This window comes from Ranitomeya imitator, chromosome 2, assembly GCF_032444005.1.
Source record: "Ranitomeya imitator isolate aRanImi1 chromosome 2, aRanImi1.pri, whole genome shotgun sequence".
Classification (NCBI taxonomy): domain Eukaryota; kingdom Metazoa; phylum Chordata; class Amphibia; order Anura; family Dendrobatidae; genus Ranitomeya; species Ranitomeya imitator.
Genome location: NC_091283.1, coordinates 632,163,428 through 632,190,721, shown reverse-complemented (window position 1 = coordinate 632,190,721; position 27,294 = coordinate 632,163,428). Strand labels below are relative to the sequence as shown.

Below are 27,294 nucleotides of genomic sequence, written 5' to 3'. Positions count from 1 at the left end.
TTTACAGACTGTCCTGTACATTTTACAAGCTGTATTGCAGTTTCTCATATTGTTTATTGTTGCTATGTGTTCCTGTGCTTTGCATAGCTGAAATGTTCCCTTTCCATGAAATTTGTCCCTTCTGTCTCCCTGTCTCCCTCTGCTGGGTGTCATGTCACTTCCTGCTTCTTCTCCCTGTGTCTCAGTCTCCATCTTGGCTTCATTGGAGGCACATGTGCTTTCGGATTGTCTGAAGAAAGTCTTTTTTACCTGCTGCTGTTTATGCATTCAACAGGGATTCTTAACCCCTTCATGACCTTGGGATTTTTCATTTTTCCGTGTTCGTTTTTCACTCCCCTCCTTCCCAGAGCCATAACTTTTTTATTTTTCCGTCAATTTGGCCATGTGAGGGCTTATTTTTTGCGGGACGAGTTGTACTTTTGAATAACATAATTGGTTTTAGCATGTCATGTACTAGAAAACGGGAAAAAAATTCCAAGTGCGGTGAAATTGCAAAAAAGTGCAATCCCACACTTGTTTTTTGTTTGGCTTTTTTGCTAGGTTCACTAAATGCTAAAACTGACCTGCCATTATGATTCTCCAGGTCAGTACGAGTTCATAGACACCTAACATGACTAGGTTATTTTTTATCTAAGTGGTGAAAAAAAAATTCCAAACTTTGCTAAAAAAAAATAAAATTGCGCCATTTTCCGATACTCGTAGCGTCTCCATTTTTCGTGATCTGGGGTCGGTTGAGGGCTTATTTTTTGCGTGCCGAGATGACATTTTTAATGATAGCATTTTGGTGCAGATACGTTCTTTTGATCGCCCGTTATTGCATTTTAATGCAATGTCGCGGCGACCTAAAAAACGTAATTATGGCGTTTCAAATTTTTTTCTCACTACGCCGTTTAGCGATCAGGTTAATGCTTTTTTTTAATTGATAGATCGGGCGATTCTGAGCGCGGCAATACCAAATATGTGTAGATTTGATTTTTTTTTTATTGATTTATTTTGATTGGGGCGAAAGGGGGGTGATTTAAACTTTTATATTTTTTTTATTTTTTTCACATTTTTTTTAACTTTTTTTTTTTACTTTTGCCATGCTTCAATAGCCTCCATGGGAGGCTAGAAGCAGGCACAACGCGATCGGCTCTGCTACATAGCAGCGATCTGCTGATAGCTGCTATGTAGCAGAAATGGAGGTGTGCTGTGAGCGCCGACCACAGGGTGGCGCTCACAGCTACCGGCGATCAGTAACCATAGAGGTCTCAAGGACCTCTATGGTTACAATGGAGACGCATCACCGACCCCCGATCATGTGACGGGGGTCGGCGATGACGTCATTTCCGGCCGCCTGGCCGGATGCGGTAGTTAAATGCCGCTGTCTGCGATTGACAGCGGCATTTATCTAGTTAATAGGTGCGGGCAGATCGCGATTCTGCCCGCACCTATTGCGGGCACATGTCAGCTGTTCAAAACAGCTGACATGTCCCGGCTTTGATGCGGGCTCACCGCGGAGCCCTGCATCAAAGCAGGGGATCTGACCTCGGACGTACTATCCCGTCCGAGGTCAGATAGGGGTTAAAGAAATCAAAGTCTCTTCTGGATTCTTCATAGCATGTGTGCCTGCAGCTGAGTTAAGCCATCTGCGACCGTCGCCAATTGTAAGTAGGGTGAAGAGATTCAGCATCTCACAGAGCCATATATGCAGCCACAGGCCCCGGGACAGAATAATACCCTTGGGGTGGAGATATGGTGAACAACCTTCCAAACACTCTTCAAATGTTCACAAAAACCCAGCCCTTAATATGGAGGAGTAACCCCTCTCAGCACATAATATGCTGGAGCATTTTTCCAAATTCACATCACTGAGGCATATATATACACACACACAGTCATGGCCAAAAGTATTGACACCCCTGCAATTCTGTCAGATAATACTCATTTTCTTCCTGAAAATGATTGCAAACACAAATTATTTGGTATTAGTATCTTCATTTAATTTGTCTTAAATGAAAAAACACAAAAAGAATGGTCCTAAAGCCAAATTGGATATAATTCCACACCAAACATGAAAAGGGGGTTGGACAAAAGTATTGGCACTGTTCGAAAAATCATGTGATGATTCTCCAATTTGTGTAATTAACAGCACCTGTAACTTACCTGTGGCACCTAACAGGTGTTGGCAATAACTAAATCACACTTGCAGCCAGTTGACATGGATTAAAGTTAACTCAACCTCTGTCCTGTGTCCTTGTGTGCACCACATTGAGCATGGAGAAAAGAAAGAAGACCAAAGAACTGTCTGAGGACTTGAGAAACCAAATTGTGAGGAAGCATGAGCAATCTCAAGGCTACAAGTCCATCTCCAAAGACCTGAATGTTCCTGTGTCTACCGTGCGCAGTGTCATCAAGAAATTTAAAGCCCATGGCACTGTGGCTAACCTCCCTAGATGTGGATGGAAAAGTAAAATTGACAAGAGATTTCAACGCAAGAGTGTGCGGATGTTGGATAAAGAACCTCGACTAACATCCAAACAAGTTCAAGCTGCCCTGCAGTCCGATGGTACAACAGTGTCATCCCGTACTATCCGTTGGCATCTGAATGAAAAGGGACTCTATGGTAGGAGACCCAGGAAGACCCCACTTGTTATCCCGAGACATAAAAAAGCCAGGCTGGAGTTTGCCAAAACTTACCTGAAAAAGCCTAAAATGTTTTGGAAGAATGTTCTCTTGTCAGATGAGACAAAAGTAGAGCTTTTTGGGCAAAGGCATCAACATAAAGTTTACAGGAGAAAAAAAGAGGCATTCAAAGAAAAGAACACGGTCCCTACAGTCAAACATGGCGGACGTTCCCGGATGTTTTGGGGTTGCTTTGCTGCCTCTGGCACTGGACTGCTTGACCGTGTGCAGGGCATTATGAAGTCTGAAGACTACCAACAAATTTTGCAGCATAATGTAGGGCCCAGTGTGAGAAAGCTGGGTCTCCCTCAGAGGTCATGGGTCTTCCAGCAGGACAATGACCCAAAACACACTTCAAAAAGCACTAGAAAATGGTTTGAGAGAAAGCACTGGAGACTTCTAAGGTGGCCAGCAATGAGTCCAGACCTGAATCCCATAGAACACCTGTGGAGAGATCTACAAATGCCAGTTTGGAGAAGGCACCCTTCAAATATCAGGGACCTGGAGCAATTTGCCAAAGAAGAATGGTCTAAAATTCCAGCAGAGCATTGTAAGAAACTTATTGATGGTTACCAGAAGCGGTTGGTCGCAGTTATTTTGGCTAAAGGTTGTGCAACCAAGTATTAGGCTGAGGGTGCTAATACTTTTGTCTGGCCCATTTTTGGAGTTTTGTGTGAAATGAACAATGTTTTGCTTTTTTGCTTCATTCTCTTTTGTGTTTTTTCATTTAAGACAAATTAAATGAAGATAATAATACCAAAGAACTTGTGATTGCAATCATTTTCAGGAAGAAAATGAGTATTATCTAACAGAATTGCAGGGGTGTCAATACTTTTGGCAATGACTGTATATACATATAGATATATATATACACACATACATATAGATATATACACATACATATACATATATCATATATATCATAGAATGATTGAGTTGGAAGGGACCTCCTGGGTCATCTGTTCCAACCCCCTGCTCAAAGCAGGATTCACTAAATCATCCCAGACAGATGTCTGTCCAGTCTCTGTTTGAAGACTTCCATTGAAGGAGAACTCTCCGCCTCTCGTGGCAGCCTGTTCCACTCATTGATCACCCTGTCAAAAAGTTTTTTCTAATATCTAATCTGTCTCCTCCCATTTAGTTTCATCCCATTGTTTCTAGTCTTTCCTTGTGGAAATGAGAATAAAGATGATCTTCTACAATGTGACAGCCCTTGAGATATTTGTAGACAACTATTACAGTAAGTCTCCTCTCAGTCTTCTTTTTTGCAAGCTAAACATTCTCAAATCCTGCAACCGTTCCTCATAGGACGTGGTTTGCAGATCTGTCACCATTCTGGTCACTTTTCTTTGAACTTGCTCCAGTTTGTTGATGTCTTTTTTTAAAATGTGATGCCCAAAACTGGACACAGTATTCCATGTGAGGAGTAGAGGGTAATAATGACTTTGCGTGATCTAGACTGTATGCTTCTGTTAATACATCCCAGAATTGCATTTACCTTTTTTGCTGCTGCATCACACTGTTGACTCAGGTTCAGTTTATGATCTATTAGTAGCCCCATTCCTCACATTCTGTAAATGCTTTTTTCATTTTTATTGCCCAGATGTAGTACTTTGCATTTTTCCTTGTTAAAAACCATTCTGTTAGTTGCTGTCCACTGCTCCTGTTTATTTATATCTGTTTAAATCCTCTCTCTTCTCTAGTATTAGCTATCCCTCCTAGCTTTGTGTCGTCAGCAAATTTAATTAGTGTACCCTCAATTTCTTCATCTAAATCATTGATAAAGATGTTGAACAATACAGGGCCCAGGACAGAACCTGGACCCTGTATTGAAGAAGAGCTTTACATTTAGTGTCCTTGCTTTTTCATATATATGGCATATAATCATATATCCATTTTTATATATAAAAATAAAACTCACCACACCAACAGACGTAAAGGCTGCGACAATATTGATAAGGGTTGGAATAATATTGAATTTCCCAGCCTGGAGAAAAGAAAAGAGGAACATAGCCTAAATGTGTGGTAAGACAAGAATACAAAACGATGAAAGAATAGTTATCAGTAAGCCAAGTGTCAAATAAACTCAAGCAGAACAGTCTACGTTCCAAAATTTAAAATGATTGTCCTTATCACAGCCAATCCCTCTTTTGATCCCCAGGGGCCAAGCACATTTTGGCCTTAAAGAGGACCTGTCAAAAGGTAAAAAGTGGCGAGTTTTTGCTCTTATTTTATTCCTGCTGCTCTCCTGAGTATTCTGCTTTTCAGTCTTTTTTAAATCCGATAGTGGTTCCAGAGATAGGAGCCAATTTAACTTGTGTTAATTTTTATGGTCTTTATAATTATAAAATAAAAGCAAAAACTGGCCACTTTTGACCTGGTGACGGGTGCCCCTTAAAGAGTATGGCGTATGACAAAATTTGTCAGCGGAAAGTTGTCAGTCCCCCAAACACTTTAGGTGGCAGGCTGATCTTGCAGAAATTGGCAGGTTCAGATGACTTTTACCTCATGTGCACGTAGGCCTTCACTATTTGCTCAAACAATAACTATGACTTTGAGCATTTGAAACCTGCAGGTATACTGACTTAAATGACTACTTCATTGGCCATGTTGACAATGTAGAGTTGTGCTCAGCAGAAGTTTTGCTTTCTTGTCCTTTTTTCAGAGAATATGAATTATAACACCAAACTTTTTCTCTACTCATGGTTAGTGGTTGCGTGAAGCCATTTATTGTCAAACTACTGTGTTTTCTCTTTTTAAATCATAATGACAACCCAAAACATCCAAATGACCCTGATCAAAAGTTCACATATCCCGGTGATTTTTGCCTGATAACATGCACAGAAGTTGACACAAATGGGTTTGAATGGCTACTAAAGTTAAAATCATCACCTGTGACCTGTTTGTAATCAGTGTGTGTGCGCATAAAAGCTGAGTGAGTTTCTGGGATCCAGACAGACTCTTGCATCTTTCATCCAGCCACTGACATTTCTGGATTGTGAGTCATGGGGAAAGCAAAAGAATTGTCAACGGATCTACTGGAAAAAGTAGCTGAACTGTATAAAACAGGAAAGTGATACAAAAAGATATCCAAGGAATTGATAATGCCAGTCAGCAACATTCAAACTGTGATTAACAAATGAAAAGTCAGGGGCTCTGTAAAAACAAAACCACAGTCAGGTAGGCCAACAAAAATGTTGTCCACAACTGCCTCGAAAATTGTTCGGGATGCAAAGAAAAACCCACAAATAACATCAGCTGAAATACAGGACTCTCTGAAAACTAAAGGTGTGGCTGTTTCAAGATTCACAATAAGGAGGCACTTGAAGAAAAATGGGCTGCGTGGTCGACTCGCCAGAAGAAAGCCATTACTGCGCAAATGCCACAAAGTATCTTGTCTACAATATGCAAAACAATACAGAGACAAGCCTCAAAACTTCTGAAACAAGGTAATTTGGAGTAATGAGAACAAAATTGAACTTTTGGCCACAACCATAAACATTACATTTGCAGACAGGTAAACAAGGCCTATGATGAAAGGAAAACCATTCCTACTGTAAAGCACAGAGGTGGATCACTGATGTTTTGGGAATATGTGAGCTACAGAGGCATAGGAAACTTGGTCAAATTTGAAGGAAAGATTAAAACAGCACGTTATCAGCAAATACTGGAGGCAAATTTGCACTCATCAGCCCCGAAGCTGCGCATGGGACTTACTTGGACGTTCCAACATGACAACGATCCAATACACAAGGCCAAGTCGACCTGTCATTGGCTACAGCAGAACAAAGTGAAGGTTCTGTAGTGGCCATCTCAGTCTCCTGACCTCAATATCATTAAGCCACTCTGGGGAGATCTCCAGCGCGCAGTTCATGCTAGACAGCCCAGGAATTTACAGGAACGGGAGGCTTGTTGCCAAGAAGAGTGTGCAGTTTTGCCTTCTGAGAAAATAAAGAACCTCATTCACAACTATCACAAAAGAATTCAAGCTGTAATTGATGTTAGAGGAGGCAATACACAGTATTAAGAAATGGGGTATGTGAACTTTTGATCAGGATCATTTGGATGTTTTGGGTTGTCGTTATGGTTTAAAAAGAGAAAACAAAGTAGATTGAAAATAAATGGCTTCAACCAACCACTAAAAATTAGTGGAGAAAAAGTTTTGGTATTATCATTCATATTCTCTGAAAAAAGGCCAAGAAAGCAATAATTCTGCAGGGGTATGTAAACTTTTGAGCAAAACTGTATGTTCAGAAGTATTCACTGTAAGATGTGTCCTTACAGCAGCTTACTTTACATTGGAGGAACATAGTTGGACACTAAACCATAAGCCACTTTTTTCCCTTACATATAAATAGACATTGCTTATTGCAATGTGAGCTTACATTGCCATAAACAAGGACATCAATTCTTATGCCGAAGGCTTTGATCAAGGTCCGGAACTCGGAACCATCGGAGCGCATGTAGTATCGTGCATATCTGAAACAAATGTAAAATGTTACAATGTGACACCACTCCAGATAATATATTTTCATTTTCAGCAATTTCATTATGTTTCATTACATTGGCACTCAATGTTTAGGATTATAATTTGGTGGGATTCAAGCCAAAAAGAAAAAGAAAAAACAGTCCTAAAGGGGTTTACTTTTGAAATAATCTGATTCTAGCAGATGTGACAGAATCAGGGCTGTAAATTACAGCCAAGCTCCAACTACGATACCACTGATACACTAGAAGTATGTCCAAGCTTGTACATCATGGTTACATTATCATCACAATATTCGATATGCTTAATATACATTTACATAGGAGAAAAATGCAAATACCTGAAGTTATATCCTGGAGAAACATTGTTCTTTTCTGAAACACTGTCGAGTCTGGTAAAGCTGTAGCTAGGAACGCAGAGATCCCAAGACTGGTCAAGGTCACAGAGCCATCCGATCTTAATACTCAACACTCCCCCCTGTAACACAATATGACCATGCATAGCTAAGATACCCAAGCCACTATTAGATTCTGACCCATCTGTGAGATTTATCTATATATTTCTAGATATGCGTATATGTACAGATTCTTGGCTACTGATTCTCCTTGCGGAGATCTAACATTTGCAGAGCGTGGTTGTCATGTTACATGTTCAGAAGCTATATAAAGAGAATGTGTTATCAGAATATGACCTACTGTTTAAATCTTTTTTTATGTTTTTTATGTATTTTTGTATTTCCATTTCACTATCTATATTAAAAATAATCAATAATCTTGTGATTTTCACACGGGCCATTTTTCAGCAGTCACATGGATATAGGCAGCACAGACAGGCTCTTCAACAGCAAGGCTTTTAGGCACACTCTGATCTGTGTGATTGTAAAGGGAAAAGGTTGCAGGTGAATTGTGGGAAGCCATACATTCGCCACCCAATTTCTGAAAATGGCTAATATTGATGACAATGTAAATTTAAGAATATGATACCAAAGTGGCTAAATACAAAATGCACTGGACATCATCCTGAAAACACTATCCCCACCGTCAGGCATGGTGGTGGAAGCATCACGCTGTGAGGATGCTTTTCTTCAGCAGTGGCAGGAAAGCTGGTCAGAGTTGATGGGAAGATGGATGGAGCTAAATACAGGGCAATAACGGAGGAAAACTGGTTAGAGGCTGCAGAAGACTTGTGAATCAGGCAAAGCTTCACCTTCCAGCAGGACAATGACGATAAACATACTGCTTCAGCTACAATGGATGGTTTAGATCAGAACACATTCATGTATGAAAATGGCCCAGAATCAGTGCAGACCTAAATCCCAGTGAGAATCTGAGACAAGACTTGAAAATTTCTGTTCACAGACATCTCCATCCAATCTCAGATTATGTTGTGGTCTGTAATTTTATTCAAAGGTGGTCACTGAAAAGACAAGTCATTGGACCTGTCCATAAAGCATTTTGCCAAAACTGGTCTATGGGCTAAAGCTAGATTCACACAGCATTTCTCATCCCATTAGGGGATCACTAGCCTATTTCAGATATATCTTCAATTCCTAACATGACTGAGGGTCTGAGCATACAGCATTACAAGCATACATGATGCTATAAGTTTGGGTCATAAGACCCAGAACTGAATAAGAAATTGTGGACATAACAAAGCCACAAAAATACGGCCACGTTATGGATGATATCCCTTAAAAGGGATGTATTAATGTTTAAAAATGATCCTGTATCCAAAGGATAACTTTCTGATTGCTGGGGGCTTGACCACTGTGGCCCCCACTGATTCCAAGAATCAGAACTCTAAAGATCCCTGGCTGAATGGAGTGGAGGTTGATCATGTGCACTAACACTCCATTCATTGTAATAAGACATCAGCCGAGCACTAAGCTCAGCATCCTCCGGCACTCCCATAAAGAATGAATGGAGTGTTCATGCACATGATCAACCTCCACGACATTTAGCCGGGGATCTTCAGAGTCTTGATTATTGGGATCGGTGGGGGCCACGGCAGTCGGACACAAGAAATCAGAAAATTATCCCGTGGATAAGGGATATCTTTTAAATTTGAGAACACTCCTTTAACAGTGGTGTCTGTGCTAAGTGTAATATTACATGGTGTCTTGGATTTCCAAAAACTAATTAAATGATTGCTACCTGCTGTCACCCATCAGGATCCTGCACAGGCAGCTCTGCGGTGTATGATGGCACCAGGAGTGATGACGTCACTGTGCTCTAATCACAGGACCATTTCCTCATGTAATAAGCTGCAATCAGGTGACTTGAGGAGCGTGCCATCAGAAAAACACACAATAATACATAGTACTCGTCACCTGCCGGATTCACCTTATGACATAATGCAGCGGTCCTGTGGCTAGAGATCACAGTGACGTCACCACTCTATGACAGCGCGCACCACAGAGCAACCCGTGCAGCATCCTGATAAGTGACAGCAGGTATTATTCATTTTGTTTATATCATTGTATGTTTGTGCTTTTATTTCTTTTTTACATTTATAACATTGGAGGCTTGTGTTGCTGTGTAGTGTTTAATTGGTGTTGAGGTGAAATAAGAAACTCACCAGTGGTGACCAGTGCTGTAGTGTTGTCTATGGGAACATGTCTCATGGGCGGCAACACAGCTGCTGTACTGTGTCCTAACTACACCACGACTACATCAGTGGTCAGGTGCCACTTTCAGGCTGTGTAGTAAGGTCCTGAACAGCAGCTGCCATGACACAGCATCTACTATATAATTGTCTAAGGGTCACTTCCGTCTGTCTGTCTGTCCTTCTGTCACGGTTATTCATTCGCTGATTGGTCTCGCCAGCTGCCTGTCATGGCTGCCGCGACCAATCAGCGATGGCCACTGTCCGGAAGAAAATGGCCGCTCCTTACTCCCCGCAGTCAGTGCCTGTCGCCCGCATACTCCCCTCCTGTCACCGCTAACCAAGGGTTAATGCCAGCGGTAACGGACCGCGTTATGCCGCGGGTAACACACTCCGTTACCGCCGCTATTAACCCTGTGTGTCCCCAAATTTTTACTATTGACGCTGCCTATGCGGCATCAATAGTAAAAAATGTAATGTTAAAAATAATAAAAATAAAATAAACCTGCTATACTCACCCTCCGTAGTCCGCTGACCCGCTCCCGCCGGCCGCCACCTTCCGCTGCAGTTTCCGGTGGCAAAGATGGTATGGCAGAAGGACCTGCCATGACGTCATGGTCATGTGACCGCGACGTCATCACCGGCCCTGTGCGCCTGCGCGACAAGGACCTGCCATGATGTCCCGGTCATGTGACCGCGACGTCATCACAGGTCCTGCGCTCTGATACCAACCCTGGGACCGCAAGCTGCCGTGGACTACAAGGGGCCTTCGGAAAGGTGAGTATATGTTTATTTTTTATTTTTTCACCTGTGACAAACCTGGCTGGGCAATATACTACGTGGCTCTGTGCTGTATACTACTTCGCTGTGCAATATACTACGTCACTGGGCAATATACTAAGTAACTGGGCAATATACTACGTTACTGGCCAATATACTACGTGGCTCTGTGCTGTATACTACGTTGCTGTGCGATATACTAAGTCACTGGGCAATATACTACGTCACTGGGCAATATACTAGGTGACTGGGCAATATACTACGTAACTGGCAAATATACTACGTGACTGGGCAATATACTACGTAACTAGGCAATCTACTATGTAACTGGGCAATAACAAATGATAATTCCTGCTAAGGGACACACAAAATATATAATATAATAGTAATAGGACAAACTAAACAGAAGTCCGACTGTGTCCAAATTAAAGGGGAAAAAGTAGTTCTACGCGGAAAATCAGATGAAACTAATAGAAAAAACACGTATTTATGAACAAGATACAACTTTATTAAATGGTATAAAAACAGACAATTAAAATAGCTAACAGTGCTATAGGTGAGCCAAGAAACATCAGACAGGCATCACCAATGGATAGGCAGGTGGATCACTAAAAGTAACCGACTGCAAATAGATTCCTCAATGCATAAATCATAGGCACCAGGGGATAGAAAACCATCAACTCACATGAGACCCAAGCCCTCAAATCTCTCAGTCCCCAGTACAAAAATAAATAAAGGTAAAGAGGCTTATGGGATAAGAGGTAACTAGTCAGCTATAAGCATATAGTAACGCCAAAGGCAATAGGATCACTAGACGTCCATAATATCAAATAAACCCCTAAACCATAAGTATATACCTAAGGGAGTATAATCGAGGAATAGTGAAATCACATAGTACACCACTCACCAATATCCAAATGGTGATGCCGCAGCCCCAATGCGCATTTCGGCTCTGTGCCTTCGTCAGGGGGAGTGGCATCACAGCAGAAACATGCCCTTTTTAAATGAACGGTGGCCAATAATAATGTAGCATATCGTTAATCACAAGACCGGATATTGGACCGAAGGGGATCATGGTATTTGTAGTAAACCGCCGGACCGTGTGGTTACAAGCGGCGCATGACGCCCGGCATCCCCGAGAAAGGTGATGTCAGCGAGAGCGTCATGACTGGAGGCAGGACGCCGAGGAGACGCCCCCAGCAATGCGCAAGATAGCGCGAGCAGGGAGCCGCCCCAAAGCTATCCGCCCACAGCCAATGGAAGACGCCGAAGCAGGCAACACCTCCCGGGACACCGATGCGCACGCGCACAAACCAGCAGGTGGAAAATACCGGCCGGTCTGAACTACATACCAAGATATAACCCTGCCAACCAGGTGACATATATTACAATTAGCCCAATAGCTCTACTGCGACTAAGTAAGGCAGCCCACAGGCTCAATAGTGCTAATGTGTGACATAATGGAAATACTTATAAAAGTGCCAACATATGGAAAGCATACCAAATGTCATATATGTATATATACATATATATATATATATATATATATATATATATATATATATATATATATATACCCATATAAGCACACACACCCCAAGGGGAAGAAGGAAGAAAACACCCACGGTATAAAGTGCCAAAAAATAATAATGAAAATAGAATCTATATATATATGTATATATATACATATAGATAAATAATTGGTCTTAAAAGAGACACATTAAGGTGGAAAAGTGTTAAAAAGAAGATATATTTATTTAATTATTTAGACTGGGGAGTCAAGAAACCCCAGAAAAAAGGGTAAGAAGGAATATGTAAACAGTGAGTGCACGACTAACTCAAGCTAATATGCTAAGAGGATGACGATCTCATACCAAGATGTGTGCGTAGTGTGAAAGAACCAGAAATACATCCGAAGTATATTACTGATATAGTGATATAATAAAGTACACCAAGAAAATTGAGAATAAAAGAGGTTATGCTTATAACGTAACATTGGATAATCCATAGTGTGATATACTACGTCACTGGGCAATATACTACGTCACTGGGTAATATACTACGTCACTGGGCAATATACTAGGTGACTGGGCAATATACTACGTAACTGGCCAATATACTACGTGACTGGGCAATATACTACGTAACTAGCCAATATACTACGTGGCTGCGCAATATACTACGTCACTAGGCAATCTACTATGTAACTGGGCAATATACTACGTAGCTGGGCAATATACTACGTCACTAGGCAATCTACTACGTAACTGGGCAATATACTACGTGTCTGGGCAATATACTACGTGGCTGGGCAATATACTACGTAACTGGCCAATATACTACGTGGCTGCGCAATATACTACGTCACTGGGCAATATACTACGTGGCTGGGCAATATACTACGTCACTGGGCAATATACTACGTCACTGGGCTGTATACTACGTAACTGGCCAATATACTACGTGACTGGCCAATATACTACGTGACTGGGCAATATACTACGTAACTAGCCAATATACTACGTGGCTGCGCAATAGACTTCGTTACTGGGCAATATACTACGTGACTGGGCAATATACTATGTAACTGGCCAATATACTACGTGGCTGAGCAATATACTACGTCACTGGGCAATATACTACGTGGCTGGGCAACATACTACGTCACTGGGCAATATACTACGTGGCTGGGCAATATACTACGTGACTGGGCAATATACTACGTGGCTGAGCAATATACTACGTCACTGGGCAATATACTACGTCACTGGGCAATATACTACGTCACTGGGCTATATACTAGGTGACTGGCCAATATACTACGTGACTGGCCAATATACTACGTGACTGGGCAATATACTACGTAACTAGCCAATATACTACGTGGCTGCGCAATAGACTTCGTTACTGGGCAATATACTACGTGACTGGGCAATATACTATGTAACTGGCCAATATACTACGTGGCTGAGCAATATACTACGTCACTGGGCAATATACTACATGGCTGGGCAACATACTACGTCACTGGGCAATATACTACGTGGCTGGGCAATATACTACGTGACTGGGCAATATACTACGTGGCTGAGCAATATACTACGTCACTGGGCAATATACTACGTCACTGGGCAATATACTACGTCACTGGGCTATATACTACGTGACTGGCCAATATACTACGTGACTGGCCAATATACTACGTGACTGGGCAATATACTACGTAACTAGCCAATATACTACGTGGCTGCGCAATAGACTTCGTTACTGGGCAATATACTACGTGACTGGGCAATATACTATGTAACTGGCCAATATACTACGTGGCTGAGCAATATACTACGTCACTGGGCAATATACTACGTGGCTGGGCAACATACTACGTCACTGGGCAATATACTACGTGGCTGGGCAATATACTACGTGACTGGGCAATATACTACGTGGCTGAGCAATATACTACGTCACTGGGCAATATACTACGTGGCTGGGCAATATACTACGTGGCTGGACAATATACTACGTGACTGGGCAATATACTACTGTACGTGGCTGGGCAATATACTACGTGGCTGGGCAATATACTACGCGGCTGGGCAATATACTACGTGGCTGGGTAATATACTACGTGGGCTGTGCAATATACTACCTGAGCTGTGCAATATACTACGTGGACATGCATATTCTAGAATACCCGATGCGTTAGAATCGGGCCACCATCTAGTAGATTATAAGCCTGTCACTGTGAGGCTGGATGGCCAGCTCCCAGAGCATGAGAAGATTCAGAGCGCAGGTCAGTAGTACCCGCCTGACTGCTTCTGCCTCCAGAGAACCCTGATTGTGCCATAAATAACACTAGGCAGTGCAAAAAATTGCAGGAGAACAGAAGCAAAGACGCATTTATCTCTGCCTCTTCTCCCGCTTAGTGCAGCACTGCCCAGTGTTATTTACAGTAGATTGGAGTTGCATCGCTGAGGCAGTAGTCAGGTGTGTGCTACCGACATGCGCTCTGCATCTTCTCCTGTCTGGTCACAGGCTAACGGAAGTGCATGCAGCCCTGAAGACTCCTTATAGTGGTAGACTAGAGGGGATGCAGTCTTGAAATTTTTCCAGAAAATTAAGCATTTCTCCCACAAAATTACTACAATTACACATGTTTTATTTTACACGTTTATTTACTTTGTGTGTATTGGAACAACACAAAAATAAACAGACGAAAAAAGGCAAATCGAACATAATTTCACACAAAATCCAAAAAAGGGGACACAATTGTTGGCACCTTTCCAAAATTGTGGTTAAACAACTTTGTTTCAAGTATGTGATGCTCAGTCAACGTCACTTGTGGCAAGTCAGAGAAAAATTGATGAAAGGTTGCAATGCAGGATAGTCTAGATGGTGGATAAGCAGCCCCAAGCAAGGTTAAAAGAAATTCAAGATGCAGGCACAAGATGCATCAGTGTCAGCGCGAGTTATCCTTCAAAATTTGAATTAAATGAAATGCTATGGCAGGAGACCCAGGAAGACCCCATTGCTGATGCGGAGACATAAAAAGCCTGACTGCAGTTTGCCAAAATGTAGGCGAGCAAGCAGAGGCGTAGCTAGGATTTGGGTCCAGGGGGGGCGTGAATTTTCTGAGTGGGCCCCTAACCAGGTAACCTTGATTACAACTGGGTGACGCACCCTAATTGTGGAGGAGAACCTCAGCAGATGATCACGCTGTTACTGAAGATAATCTATATATAAAGACTAACATGGATATTACCGCCATATGGTCAGTCCTACAGAACATATAGAGATCACAGTACAGTTACAGATAATGACTTACCACTGACGTTCTTTCTGATGGAATCGTTCACTTTTCCCGTCTTTTCCATCTGGCCCAGACAGACATCACAACTTCTTCCAGCTGCAACTCGTCTGCAGAGAATACAACAAAGACACATTTCACTTCTCATATTCCAGGAATCACCATCTATTTCCAACCTGCACAAACTCCTCATCCTGCTAATAGCCCAATACTGAGCCACTGTCATATGTGACCCTATTACTGCACCTGCTGTGTGGGTCTCCGAGCCTTCTAAACTCTAAAGCAACCCTCTATAATATAGTAATGCCGGGCGCAAGTGCCCTAGAAAACAGTGCCCATATTTTGCCCCCTAGAAAGTAATAATGGCCTGTGTGCCTCTTTGATAGTCACAATAACCTGAGTTCCCCTATAACAATAAGTGCCCACTTTACATTTAATAATGTCCCGAGTCTGCCCCTGTACAGCTCCCCTATACATAGTATGATGCTCTCTTATACACAGTATAATGCCCCCTCGCTGTATAGTACCACCCACACAGTGTACTGACCCCTTAGTATCCCATAAACTGATGGTTCCAACTCTGTATGATGGCCCCTTCACTGTAATCCCCACACTGTACGATGGCCCCCTCACTGTAATCTCTACACTGTATGATGCCCCCTAGATAGCCTCCATATACTATAATGCACAAGATCGTCCTAAATATAGTATAATGCACTCCCCATAAGCCTCCATATAGTATAATGCACTCCCCATAGGCCTACTCTATATTGATAATGCACCCCCAGAGGCAGACTCTATAGCACAAGGCAGCACCCCTAGGCATACCCTGTAGTATAAGGCAGTACCCCATAGGCAGACCCTGTAGTATAAGGAAACACCCCCATAGGCAGATCCTGTAGAATAAAGCAGCACCCCTACAGGCAGACCCTGTAGTATAAGGCAGCACCCCTGTCACGATTCCCACCGTGCCGACACCAGTGGGTGACTTTTGGCCAGCACACGGCTATCACATGTAAAGGGGGCTTATCTTAGTTATCCCTCCACTGCTAAAATGTGATGAAACACAAACAAGGCTATTGACCTATCAATTTACTGCAGGGGCTTATTTTAGTTATCCCACTGCTGCTACAATATTTCGACCCGCTTGGATTTATGAATATCCCGCTTTCCAGTTCCGCTTCAGAACTTGCAGCTCTCCGGCGCCCCCCTTACCCTCAGGTCAGTCAGGGAACTACACCTGGAATAATTAGTCGCCGGACAGGCCGCTTCACTGTGGACTGGCTAGCAGGCACGCTGCAGCAAGGGAATTATAAATGCTCATGCCGCAGCCAGACAATAGCTTATAAAACCCCGTGCCGTCGCTGCCAGCGGCACCCAACTAGCCCAGAACACACTTCGATGCCACCAGCTCAGATATTTCACAGAGAGCCAACCCAAATTAGTAGCGTAATTACTTCAGGCACGTGAAAATTCGCAGAGAGCATGTAGAAGACGAAGCTGGTAATTTTATAGTTTACTCCAAAAGATTAGGCAGTGTTTATAAAAGGTATATAAAGATGTTACACTGTGAGACAAAGTATGTACAGCAATTATAAAAAAAATGGATTAAAGAAAGATAAAACTCACATTTGCTTAGATCATTTTCGCTAACCATGCTGGTAGGCGGAGCACAAATATCCCAGAGCATCAGGAGGTCTTTCTGTAGTGAAATCCCAGGCAAAAATGAAGGCTGGGTTAAGTGCAGTCACTTATATCTGCAGGCTTGTGACATCACTAAAGGGGCTGGTTTACCTTCACCCTCCCCTCTCCTCAAAGTTACAGATTGTACCAGCAATACTTATAATTCTCATATTTTGGCTTCAGAACATGGCAGAGTCACAGCACCCCCATCATTCATCCTATATTAAAATTTGCTTTCTAATGATACCGCACTCGGACTAGTTGGTCCACACAGTTCAGGAGAAATCTGCACTTTGTACTTGTTGTGTTTAGCTGCTAGAGCTTACAGTGATTGACAGATCTACCGATGGGAATTCGCAATATGTACTCCGTAGTTTTTTAGCCCAAATCGGTGGCCCAATATCTTACTATAATAGAACAAAGAACCTCATGTCTTTTGAGAGAGTCTAGACCAGTTTCAGCTGGTACTAGATGGGAGAATTGTCTATTGCAGCTACAGAGGTCGTAAACATTCGTGTTGTGGGAGGGAATGAGAAGTTTAGATTCACACACACACAGCAGCAGAAGCAAAGAGAGAAGGGGGATCAGAGCCCACAGTGTGCATGATAACAGGGAAAATGAAAAATCCTATTCCATTTGATATATTATCGTGACAACCCCATAGGCAGATCCTGTAGTATAAGGCAACACCCCCATAGACAGACCCTGTAGTAAAAGGCAGTACCTCTATAGGCAGACCCTGTAGTATAAAGCAGCACCCCTACAGGCAGACCCTGTAGTATAGGGCAGAACCCCTGTAGGCAGACCCTATAGTATAAGGCAGCACCCCCATAGGCAGACTCTGTAGTATAAAGCAGCACCCCTATGGGCAGACCCTGTAGTGTAAGGCAGCACCTCTATAGGCAGACCATGTAGTACAAAGCAGCACCCCTATGGGCAGACCCTGTAGTATAAGGCAGCACCCCCATAGGCAGACTTTGTAGTATAAGGAAGCACCCCTATAGGCAGACCCTGCAATATAAGGCAGCATCCAATAGGCTTACGCTGTAATATAAGGCAGCACCCCTATAGGCAGATCCTGTAGTATATAGCAGCACTCCTATAGGCAGACTCTGTAGTATAAAGCAGCACTCCTATAGGCAGATCCTGCAGTATTAGGCAGTACCCCTATGGCAGACCCTGTAGTATAAGGCAACACCCCCATAGACAGACCCTGTAGTAAAAGGCAGCACCCCGATAGGCAGACCCTGTAATATAAAGTAGCACCCCATAGGCAGACCCTGTAGTATATAGCAGCAACCCTATAGGCAGACCCTGTAGTATAAGGCAACACCCCCATAGACAGACCCTGTAGTAAAAGGCAGTACCCCGATAGGCAGACCCTGTAGTATAAAGCAGCACCCCATAGGTAGACCTTGAAGTATATAGCAACACCCCTATAGGCAGACCCTCTAGTGTAAGGCAACACCCCTATAGGCAAACCCTGTAGTATAAGGCAGCACCCCCATAGGCAGACCATGTAGCATAAGGCAGCACCCCCATAGGCAGACCATGTAGCATAAGGCACCTCATAGGCAGACCCTGTAGTGTAAAGCAGCACCCCTATAGGCAGACCATGTAGTGTAAGGCAGCACCCCTACAGGAAGACCCTATAGTATATAGCAGCACTCCTATAGGCAGACTCTGTAGTATAAGGCAGCACCCCCATAGGCAGACTCTGGAGTATAAGGCAGCACCCTCATAGGCAGACTGTAGTATAGGGCAGCACCCCTATAGGCAGACCCTGTAATATAAGGCAGCACCCCATAGGCAGACCCTGTAGTATACTGCAGCACCCCAATAGACAGACCTTGTAATATAAGGCAGCACCTCTATAGGCAGACCATGTAGTATATAGCAGCACTCCTATAGGCAGACTCTGTAGTATAAAGCAACACCCCTATAGGCAGATCTTGTAGTATAAAGCAACACACCTATAGGCAGACCCAGTGGTATAAGTCAGCACCACATAGGCAGATCCTGTAGTATGTAGCAACACCCCTATAGACAGACCCTGTAGTATAAGGCAGCACCCCTACAGGAAGACCCTATAGTATATAGCAGCACTCCTATAGGCAGACTCTGTAGTATAAGGCAGCACCCCCATAGGCAGACTCTGGAGCATAAGGCAGCACCCCCATAGGCAGACTGAAGTATAGGGCAGCACCCCTATAGGCAGACCTTGTAATATAAGGCAGCACCTCTATAGGCAGACCATGTAGTATATAGCAGCACTCCTATAGGCAGACTCTGTAGTATAAAGCAACACCCCTATAGGCAGACCCTGTAGTATAAAGCAACACACCTATAGGCAGACCCTGTAGTATAAGTCAGCACCCCATAGGCAGATCCTGTAGTTTATAGCAGCACCCCTATAGACAGACCCTGTAGTATAAGGCAGCACCCCATAGGCAGACCCTATAGTATATAGCAGTACCCCTATAGGCAAACCCTGTAGTATAAGGCAGCACCCCTATAGGCAGACCCAGTAGTATAAGACAGCACTCCTATAGGCAAACTGTAGTATAAGGCAGCCCCCCATAAAAAATAAATACTCACCTCTCTTCTTCCTGGGTCCTCCGCAGCGCTGAGCGTCCACTCATCTCCTGACCTCAGGCGCCGGTTAGTGATGTCATTGGGCCCGCTGTCAGTGTCGGCGGCGCCAGACGCTGACAGGGGATGATGGGAGAAGGAGCATAGCGCTCTTTATCCCATCAATGCGATCAGCTGCATCGGCTAAATGCCGGTACAGCTGACCTTGCGATGATGGGCGGGGGGCCCACTCCTGGCACCGGGGCCCCCTGCCTGCACAGGGGCCCCATAGTGGGCAGGTGGCAGAGCAGGGAGATCGATTCTCCCTGCTCTGCCGCAGAATGTAACTGTAGCGTAGCTCCGGGTGGGCCCTCTCAGAGCGAGGGGCCCTGGGCGACCACCCCCTATGCCCCCCGGTAGCTATGCTACTGCGAGCAAGCCAAAATCTGGGAAAGCATCTTGTAGACAGATGACACCAAGATAGAGCTTTTTGGTAAAACACACCAGTATTCTGTTTACCGAAAACAGAATGAAGCCTACAAAGAAAAGAACTAAGTATCTACAGTCAAATATGGTGGAGGTTCAAAGATGTTTTGGGTTTATCTTGCTGCCTCTGGCACTGTGTGATCTCATTGTGTACAAGTTATCATGAAATCTGAAGAATACTAAAGGATTTTGGGTCGCAATGTAGTGCCCTGTGTCAGAAAGGTGGCTTTGCGTCCTACGCCATGGGTCTTTCAGCAGGACAATGACCCCAAACACACTACAAAAAACACCTAAGAATGATTGGAAACAAAGTGCTGGAGAGTTCTGAAGTGGCCAGCAATGAACCTGGAACTAAATCCCATTGAACACCTGTGGAGAGATATTAAAATTGATGTTGTAAGAAGGTGCCTTAAAATATGAGAAACCTGGAGCAATATGCAAAAGAAAAGTGGTTCAAAATTCCAGTTCAGAGGTGTAAGAAGCTTGTTGATGGTTATAGGAAGTGATTGCTTGCGGTTATTTATTCCAAAGAGTGTGCAACCAAATATTAAGTTGAGGGTGCCAACAATGTGTCTGGACCATTTTGGGGGTTTTGAGTGAAATTTTGTCTAATTTGCCTTGTTTTCTCTGTTTTTTATGTTGTTCCCATACAAAGAAAAATAAACATTTGTATAACAAAACATCTGTAATTGTCATAATTTTCTGGGAGAAATAGATAGATAGATAGATAGATAGATAGATAGATAGATAGATAGATAGATAGATAGATAGATAGATAGATAGATAGATAGATTCAAGCAAAAAACAGGCAGCACTCCATTGTATCTTGATCAACTGTGCAGAGTTTAATCAGACCCACATGTCTTTACCTTGTACCCACATGTCTTTTTTCTACTATTAGATAGATAGATAGATAGATAGATAGATAGATAGATAGATAGATAGATAGATAGATAGATAGACAAACCTTCTGTGCGAGATTGGTGAAGTCCTGTCCAGCAAGACTGACTATGTCCCCAAGTCGGAATATTGGACACAATGGAGATTTCTTTGGGTGATATCGGCAGTTCAGACTTGCAGGCAGGTTTCCTCTAGTTAAATAATAAAGACTTAATTAGTGAAGACTATGTACGTACTAAATGTTTATAAACACATCATGCCGATATTCTAAGAAGGTGAACAGTCATTGCCTGGTCACAGTGAAAGAATCAGGGTGAGACATGAAAATCAGTAGTTATTGCCTACTAATTGGCTTCTATTAGGCTTTCAATCTTCAAAATATTTATGCTATACAAATTCCTCTTCTCCTTTAAAAACAAATCTTTCTGCAAAAATTGAGGTGTATATTATAATATATAGCACTTGTACTGTTCACAGCACTGCCAGAAAGTGTATGTTTTAGTATACCATGGTCTTGTGTAGAGTGACCACTGTGTAGGGAGGTAGACAAAAGGTACCTTCACACATAACGATTTCGTTAACGATATCGTTGCAACGTCATGCTTTTTGTGACATAGCAACGATCCCGCTAACGATCTCGTTATGTGTGACAGCGACCAACAATCAGGCCCCTGCTGGGAGATCGTTGGTCGCCGGGGAATGATCAGGACCTTTTTTTGGTCGCTGATCACCCGCTGTCATCGCTGGATCGGCGTGTGTGACGCCGATCCAGCGATGTGTTCACTTGTAACCAGGGTAAATATCGGGTTACTAAGCGCAGGGCCGCGCTTAGTAACCCGATATTTACCCTGGTTACCATTGTAAAAGTAAAAAAAAAACAGTACATACGGTACCCACATTCCGATGTCTGTCACGACCCCCGCCGTCAGCTTCCCTGCACTGACTGTCAGCGCCGGCCGTAAAGCAGAGCACAGCGGTGACATCACCGCTGTGCTCTGCTTTACGGCCAGCGCTGACACAGTCAGTGCGGGAAGCTGACGGCGGGGGACGTGACAGACATCGGAATGTGGGTATGTACTGTTTTTTTTTTTTTAACTTTTACAATGGTAACCAGGGTAAATATCTGGTTACTAAGCGCGGCCCTGCACTTAGTAACTCGATGTTTACCCTGGTTACCCGGGGACTTCGGCATCGTGAAGACAGTTTCAACGATGCCGAAGTCTTTCCCCTGGTCGTTGGTCACTGGAGAGAGCTGTCTGTGTGACAGCTCCCCAGCGACCACACAACGACTTACCAACGATCACGGCCAGGTCGTATCGCTGGTCGTGATCGTTGGTAAGTCGTTTAGTGTAACGGTACCTAAAGACATCGTTGTAAGAAGAAGTTAATGTGAATAGTGTTATATGATAATGTGCTACGTTATATGTTTGATAAAGAGTGTTGCCTTTTATCCTTATGGCCGGTTTGTGTCTTGGTTCTGCTGGAGGCTCTGCCTCATGACCGTTCCCAGAGATTGGGGAGGTCTGTCCAGTAGGGGAACCATTCCAAAGGATAGGGATATAGTTTTTATCACACAAGTTAATCTTGTGATGTTAATCTTGGGATTAGCCCACTAGTTGGGAGGGCTTAGATCAGATAAGAAGGGAAGCACTTCTAGCTTTAGTCAGTGTGTGAGTGGAGTGCAAAGGAAGTGCTAGATAGTGACAGCATTCTACAGGTTCTTAAAAGGGGGATGCAGCAGAGGCAAAAGGGTCCTGTCAGTGAAAGTCTCCAAACAGTATGAGGACACATCTTAAGCTTCATGAGGACAGCGGGGCAGTCTTGGGCCTTGGGCCCGGAAGAGGTATGGATTGTCATATCTCTGTCTCCCCTGTGAGGGAGATGTTGGCCAGGTCTCAGTGAAAGAGAATGCAAGGATTGAGAACCGCTTTGTTCGAAACGCGTCTGCCCATAGAACTCTTCCCACATTGGGGGCTTGAGACTTTTATGCTGAATGGATTACTTATTTGAAAGAATTTTCCTAATAGAATTTGAAAGCTTTTAACAGACTGCCTGAGCTCAATTACCTATTGGATTCAGTGAAAGAGAAGGATGGTGAGCCTCAAGGAAGCAATTATGCAAGATAGATGGTCCCTGGGTTTTTACTTCTCAAGCACTCCAAGCTATTCCTAGTCAAAAACTTAAACATCTATTTTGGAGTTGAAAACATAAACTGCAAGAAGTAAAGGCATTCTTTAGGATTAGTACAATATTATCTGTTTCATGATAACTAGTTAACTACCCTTATCTAATTTTAATTTAAATGTGTAAACAATTCTGTATTGTATTACTGTCTTGCAGTCCAAACTTTTGTCCTATACTAAGTAAAGCTACTTCTAAAATCACAAATTCTGAACAAATAAGGAGCCACAACACTGCTTAACAGGTATATGGATATGTCATAAACATCTGACAGAGTAGGGTTCCACCAACATCTACCATAAGAACAGAGCCCTGTTGGAGAGCTGGAGCCAGTGGAGAGGAAGCCACACAATTCTATGGGAAGTTCAAAACTCCTTAGCGCACATACTCAGCAATGTTCAGAACTATCATAAAAAGGAATCAACAAACCAACTGGGAAACGATGTGGATGCCAGTAGGAATTGTAATGTTGCTAGGTTTTGTAGTTTGGTTACACTCTTCATTCATTATGTGATTCCATAATCCACAACTAGAGTACAAGAGATCTTACTGTATATTGTGGATGCACATAGTCTATCGAATAATGTAGACATTAGAGTTGGTGCAAATCGAGTCGCAGGACCAAGTCCAGCAGCCATATCAGTAATCTCTGGCCACTGGATGGGAGCCCAAGAACCACATTATTCCTTCCAGCTTTTGTGGCTCTTCTTTTGATTAGCGTGCCTGGCGCCACGTCATATGTGTGTCACACCACAATGATCATGTTGCACCAAGTTCGCTAATCAAAAGAAGAGCCACAGATGCTGGAAGGAAGGATACGGTTCTAAGGGCTCCAGTCCAGCTGTCTGAGATCACTGAATTTGTCCTGTGATTCCATTCACACCAACTCTATTAGCTATACCGTGCAATCTAGTAATATTACCACTATTCCGACATTATATCCCACCACTGGGATTACCGTAATATCTTTCTTAAGTTCGGAAATAATGCTAGTAAACCAAATTTGTAATGGTGGTTGAATAAATTTGATGGCAGTTATATAATTACAGAGTAAACAATCCCTAGAATGCTACTTACCTCTCAAAGTTAAAAATTGGGAACCTCACACTATTTTTCACAAAAATAGTGAAGTTTTCAGCTTCGTTCAAGATAGGCCTAAAGGAAAAAAAAATGACAGTAATTAAAAAATGACAGTAATGAAAAACATAGAGAAACCAAATGTGAAACTTCAATGCAACCCCCATCCGCATCCAGCGACAGACTGGCTTCAGGATCATGCAACCTTTGTGGCACCACAGCTGGCCGAAGTAGCCTGGACACCTGAAGCTTGCACACCCCATCCCATCCTTGCCTTAAGAAATGCAGATTGCTTTGCCAGTGTTACTTATACACTTTTTCACTGAATTATGTCAGCACCATAAGGTACATTACAAAGGTGTAGAGTCCTCAATAAAAGGTATGTATTCCAACACCATCCAGCCTAAAACCCATTCTGTCCCCATACAATGGCACCTTGATCACTCTGTGTGCCTTTGTGTAGTGCCGAATCTTCATACAATGGAGCCCTGATCACTCTTTGTGACACTGTATAGTGCTGAAGCTTCATACAACAGAGTTCTGGTAATTCTGTGTGCCACTGTATAGTGCTGGAGCTCCATACAATGGTTCCCTGGTGCCACTGTGCTGAAGCTTTATACAATGGAGCCCTGATCACTCTGTGTAGCACTGTGCTGAAGCTTTATACAATGGTTCCCTGGTCACTCTGTGTAGCACTGTGCTGAAGCTTTATACAATGGTTCCCTGGTCACTCTGTGTGCCACTGTGCTGAAGCTTTATACAATGGTTCCCTTGTCACTCTGTGTACCACTGTGCTGAAGCTTTATACAATGGTGCCCTGATCACTCTGAGTGCTACTGTACTGAAGCTTTATACAATGGTGCCCTGGTCACTCTGTGTGCCACTGTGCTGAAGCTTTATACAATGGTGCCCTGGTCACTCTGTGTACTACTGTGCTGAAGCTTTATACAATGGTTCCCTGGTCACTCTGAGTGCCACTGTACTGAAGCTTTATACAATGGTTCCCTGGTCACTCTGTGTGCCACTGTGATGAAGCTTTATACAATGGTTCCCTGGTCACTCTGAGTGCCACTGTACTGAAGCTTTATACAATGGTTCCCTGGTCACTCTGTGTACCACTGTGCTGAAGCTTTATACAATGGAGCCCTGGTCACTCTGTGTACCACTGTGCTGAAGCTTTATACAATGGTGTCCTGGTCATTCTGAGTGCCACTGTACTGAAGCTTTATACAATGGTGCCCTGGTCACTCTGTGTACCACTGTGCTGAAGCTTTATGCAATGGTGTCCTGGTCATTCTGAGTGCCACTGTACTGAAGCTTTATACAATGGTGCCCTGGTCACTCTGTGTACCACTATGCTGAAGCTTTATACAATGGTTCCCTGGTCACTCTGAGTGCCACTATACTGAAGCTTTATACAATGGTGCCCTGGTCACTCTGTGTACCACTGTACTGAAGCTTTATACAATGGTGTCCTGGTCACTCTGAGTGCCACTGTACTGAAGCTTTATACAATGGTTCCCTGGTCATTCTGAGTGCCACTGTACTGAAGCTTTATACAATGGTGTCCTGGTCACTCTGTGTACCACTATGCTGAAGCTTTATACAATGGTTCCCTGGTCACTCTGTGTGCCACTGTGCTGAAGCTTTATACAATGGTGCCCTGACCACTCTGTGTACCACTGTGCTGAAGCTTTATACAATGGTTCCCTGGTCACTCTGTGTGCCACTGTGCTGAAGCTTTATACAATGGAGCCCTGGTCACTCTGTGTACTACTGTGCTGAAGCTTTATAAAATGGTGCCCTGATCACTCTGTGTACCACTGTGCTGAAGCTTTATACAATGGTGTCCTGGTCACTCTGCGTGCCACTGTACTGAAGCTTTATAAAATGGTGCCCTAATCACTATGTACCACTGTGCTGAAGCTTTATACAATGGTGTCCTGGTCACTCTGCGTGCCGCTGTGCTGAAGCTTTATAAAATGGTGCCCTGATCACTCTATGTACCACTGTGCTGAAGATGTATGCAATGGTGCTCTGGTCACAATGTGTAGCACTGTGCTGAAGCTTTATACAATGGTGCCCTGATCAAACTGTGTACTACTGTAGTGAAGCTTTATACAATGGTGCCTTGGTCACTCTGTGTGCCACTGTGCTGAAGCTTTATACAATGGTGCCCTGATCACTCTGTGTACCACTGTGCTGAATCTTTATACTATGGTGCCCTGGTCACTCTGTGTACCACTGTGCTGAATCTTTATACTATGGTGCCCTGGTCACTGTGTGCAATCGTATAGTGCAGAGGTGTCAAACTGCATTCCTCGAGGGCTGCAAACAGGTCATGTTTTCAGGATTTCCTTAGTATTGTACAGGTGATGGAATCATTCTGTGCAGGTGATTAAATTATCACCTGTGCAACACAAGGAAATCCTGAAAACATGACCTGTTTGCAGCCCTCGAGGAATGCAGTTTGACAACTCTGGTATAGTGCTCACAAGGTACACACAATGGAGACATGATCACACTGGGTGCTGATGCAATGTCCTGGAACTTCATACAATGGGGCCCTGCTCACCCTGTGTACCATTGTATAGTGCTGGAGCTTCATATAATGGAACCTTGGTCAGTCTGTGACACTGACACAGCGCACCCCTTTGTTGGCACTCTAAACTTAACATGAGGTCTCCTCCTGGCTAAAAGCCTACAATTATATGTGCAGGTAGGATCAAGCTCTATTTCAACAAGCCGTAGGTCAGAAGGTGTGTACTATAAATATTAATAATCTGAGTGTCACTTCTAAACAGAAAGAGGCAAGAGTGAACAGGTGCAAGCTAAGAGATCTACTCTTTATAGCTAACAAATTAAAGTTTCACTCTGAACCGCTATAATACATTTTTGACATTTATAACTGTATATTGCTGGACCTTCATACAATGGCACCCTAGGTCACACTCTGTGCCAATGTACAGTGATGGAGCTTCACACAATGGAACCCTGGTCACTCTGTGTGCTATTGTAAAGTGCTGGAGAGTCATACGATTGGAGCCCTGGTTAC

At 43.3% G+C, this 27,294-nt stretch overlaps 1 protein-coding gene across 1 annotated transcript in view; it reads right to left on the bottom strand.

Moving 5' to 3' along the window:
- The window catches only part of P2RX3 (purinergic receptor P2X 3), a 170,516-nt gene that overhangs the window by 11,270 nt on the left and 131,952 nt on the right, over positions 1 to 27,294 (bottom strand). The window contains exons 6-10 of the mRNA XM_069752615.1: positions 24,240 to 24,317; positions 21,049 to 21,172; positions 7,491 to 7,627; positions 7,050 to 7,143; positions 4,586 to 4,651 (exon numbers count right to left, since the gene is read on the bottom strand). Of these exons, the coding sequence (XP_069608716.1) occupies positions 4,586 to 4,651; positions 7,050 to 7,143; positions 7,491 to 7,627; positions 21,049 to 21,172; positions 24,240 to 24,317 (499 nt within the window). The remainder of the gene's footprint in view (positions 1 to 4,585; positions 4,652 to 7,049; positions 7,144 to 7,490; positions 7,628 to 21,048; positions 21,173 to 24,239; positions 24,318 to 27,294) is intronic.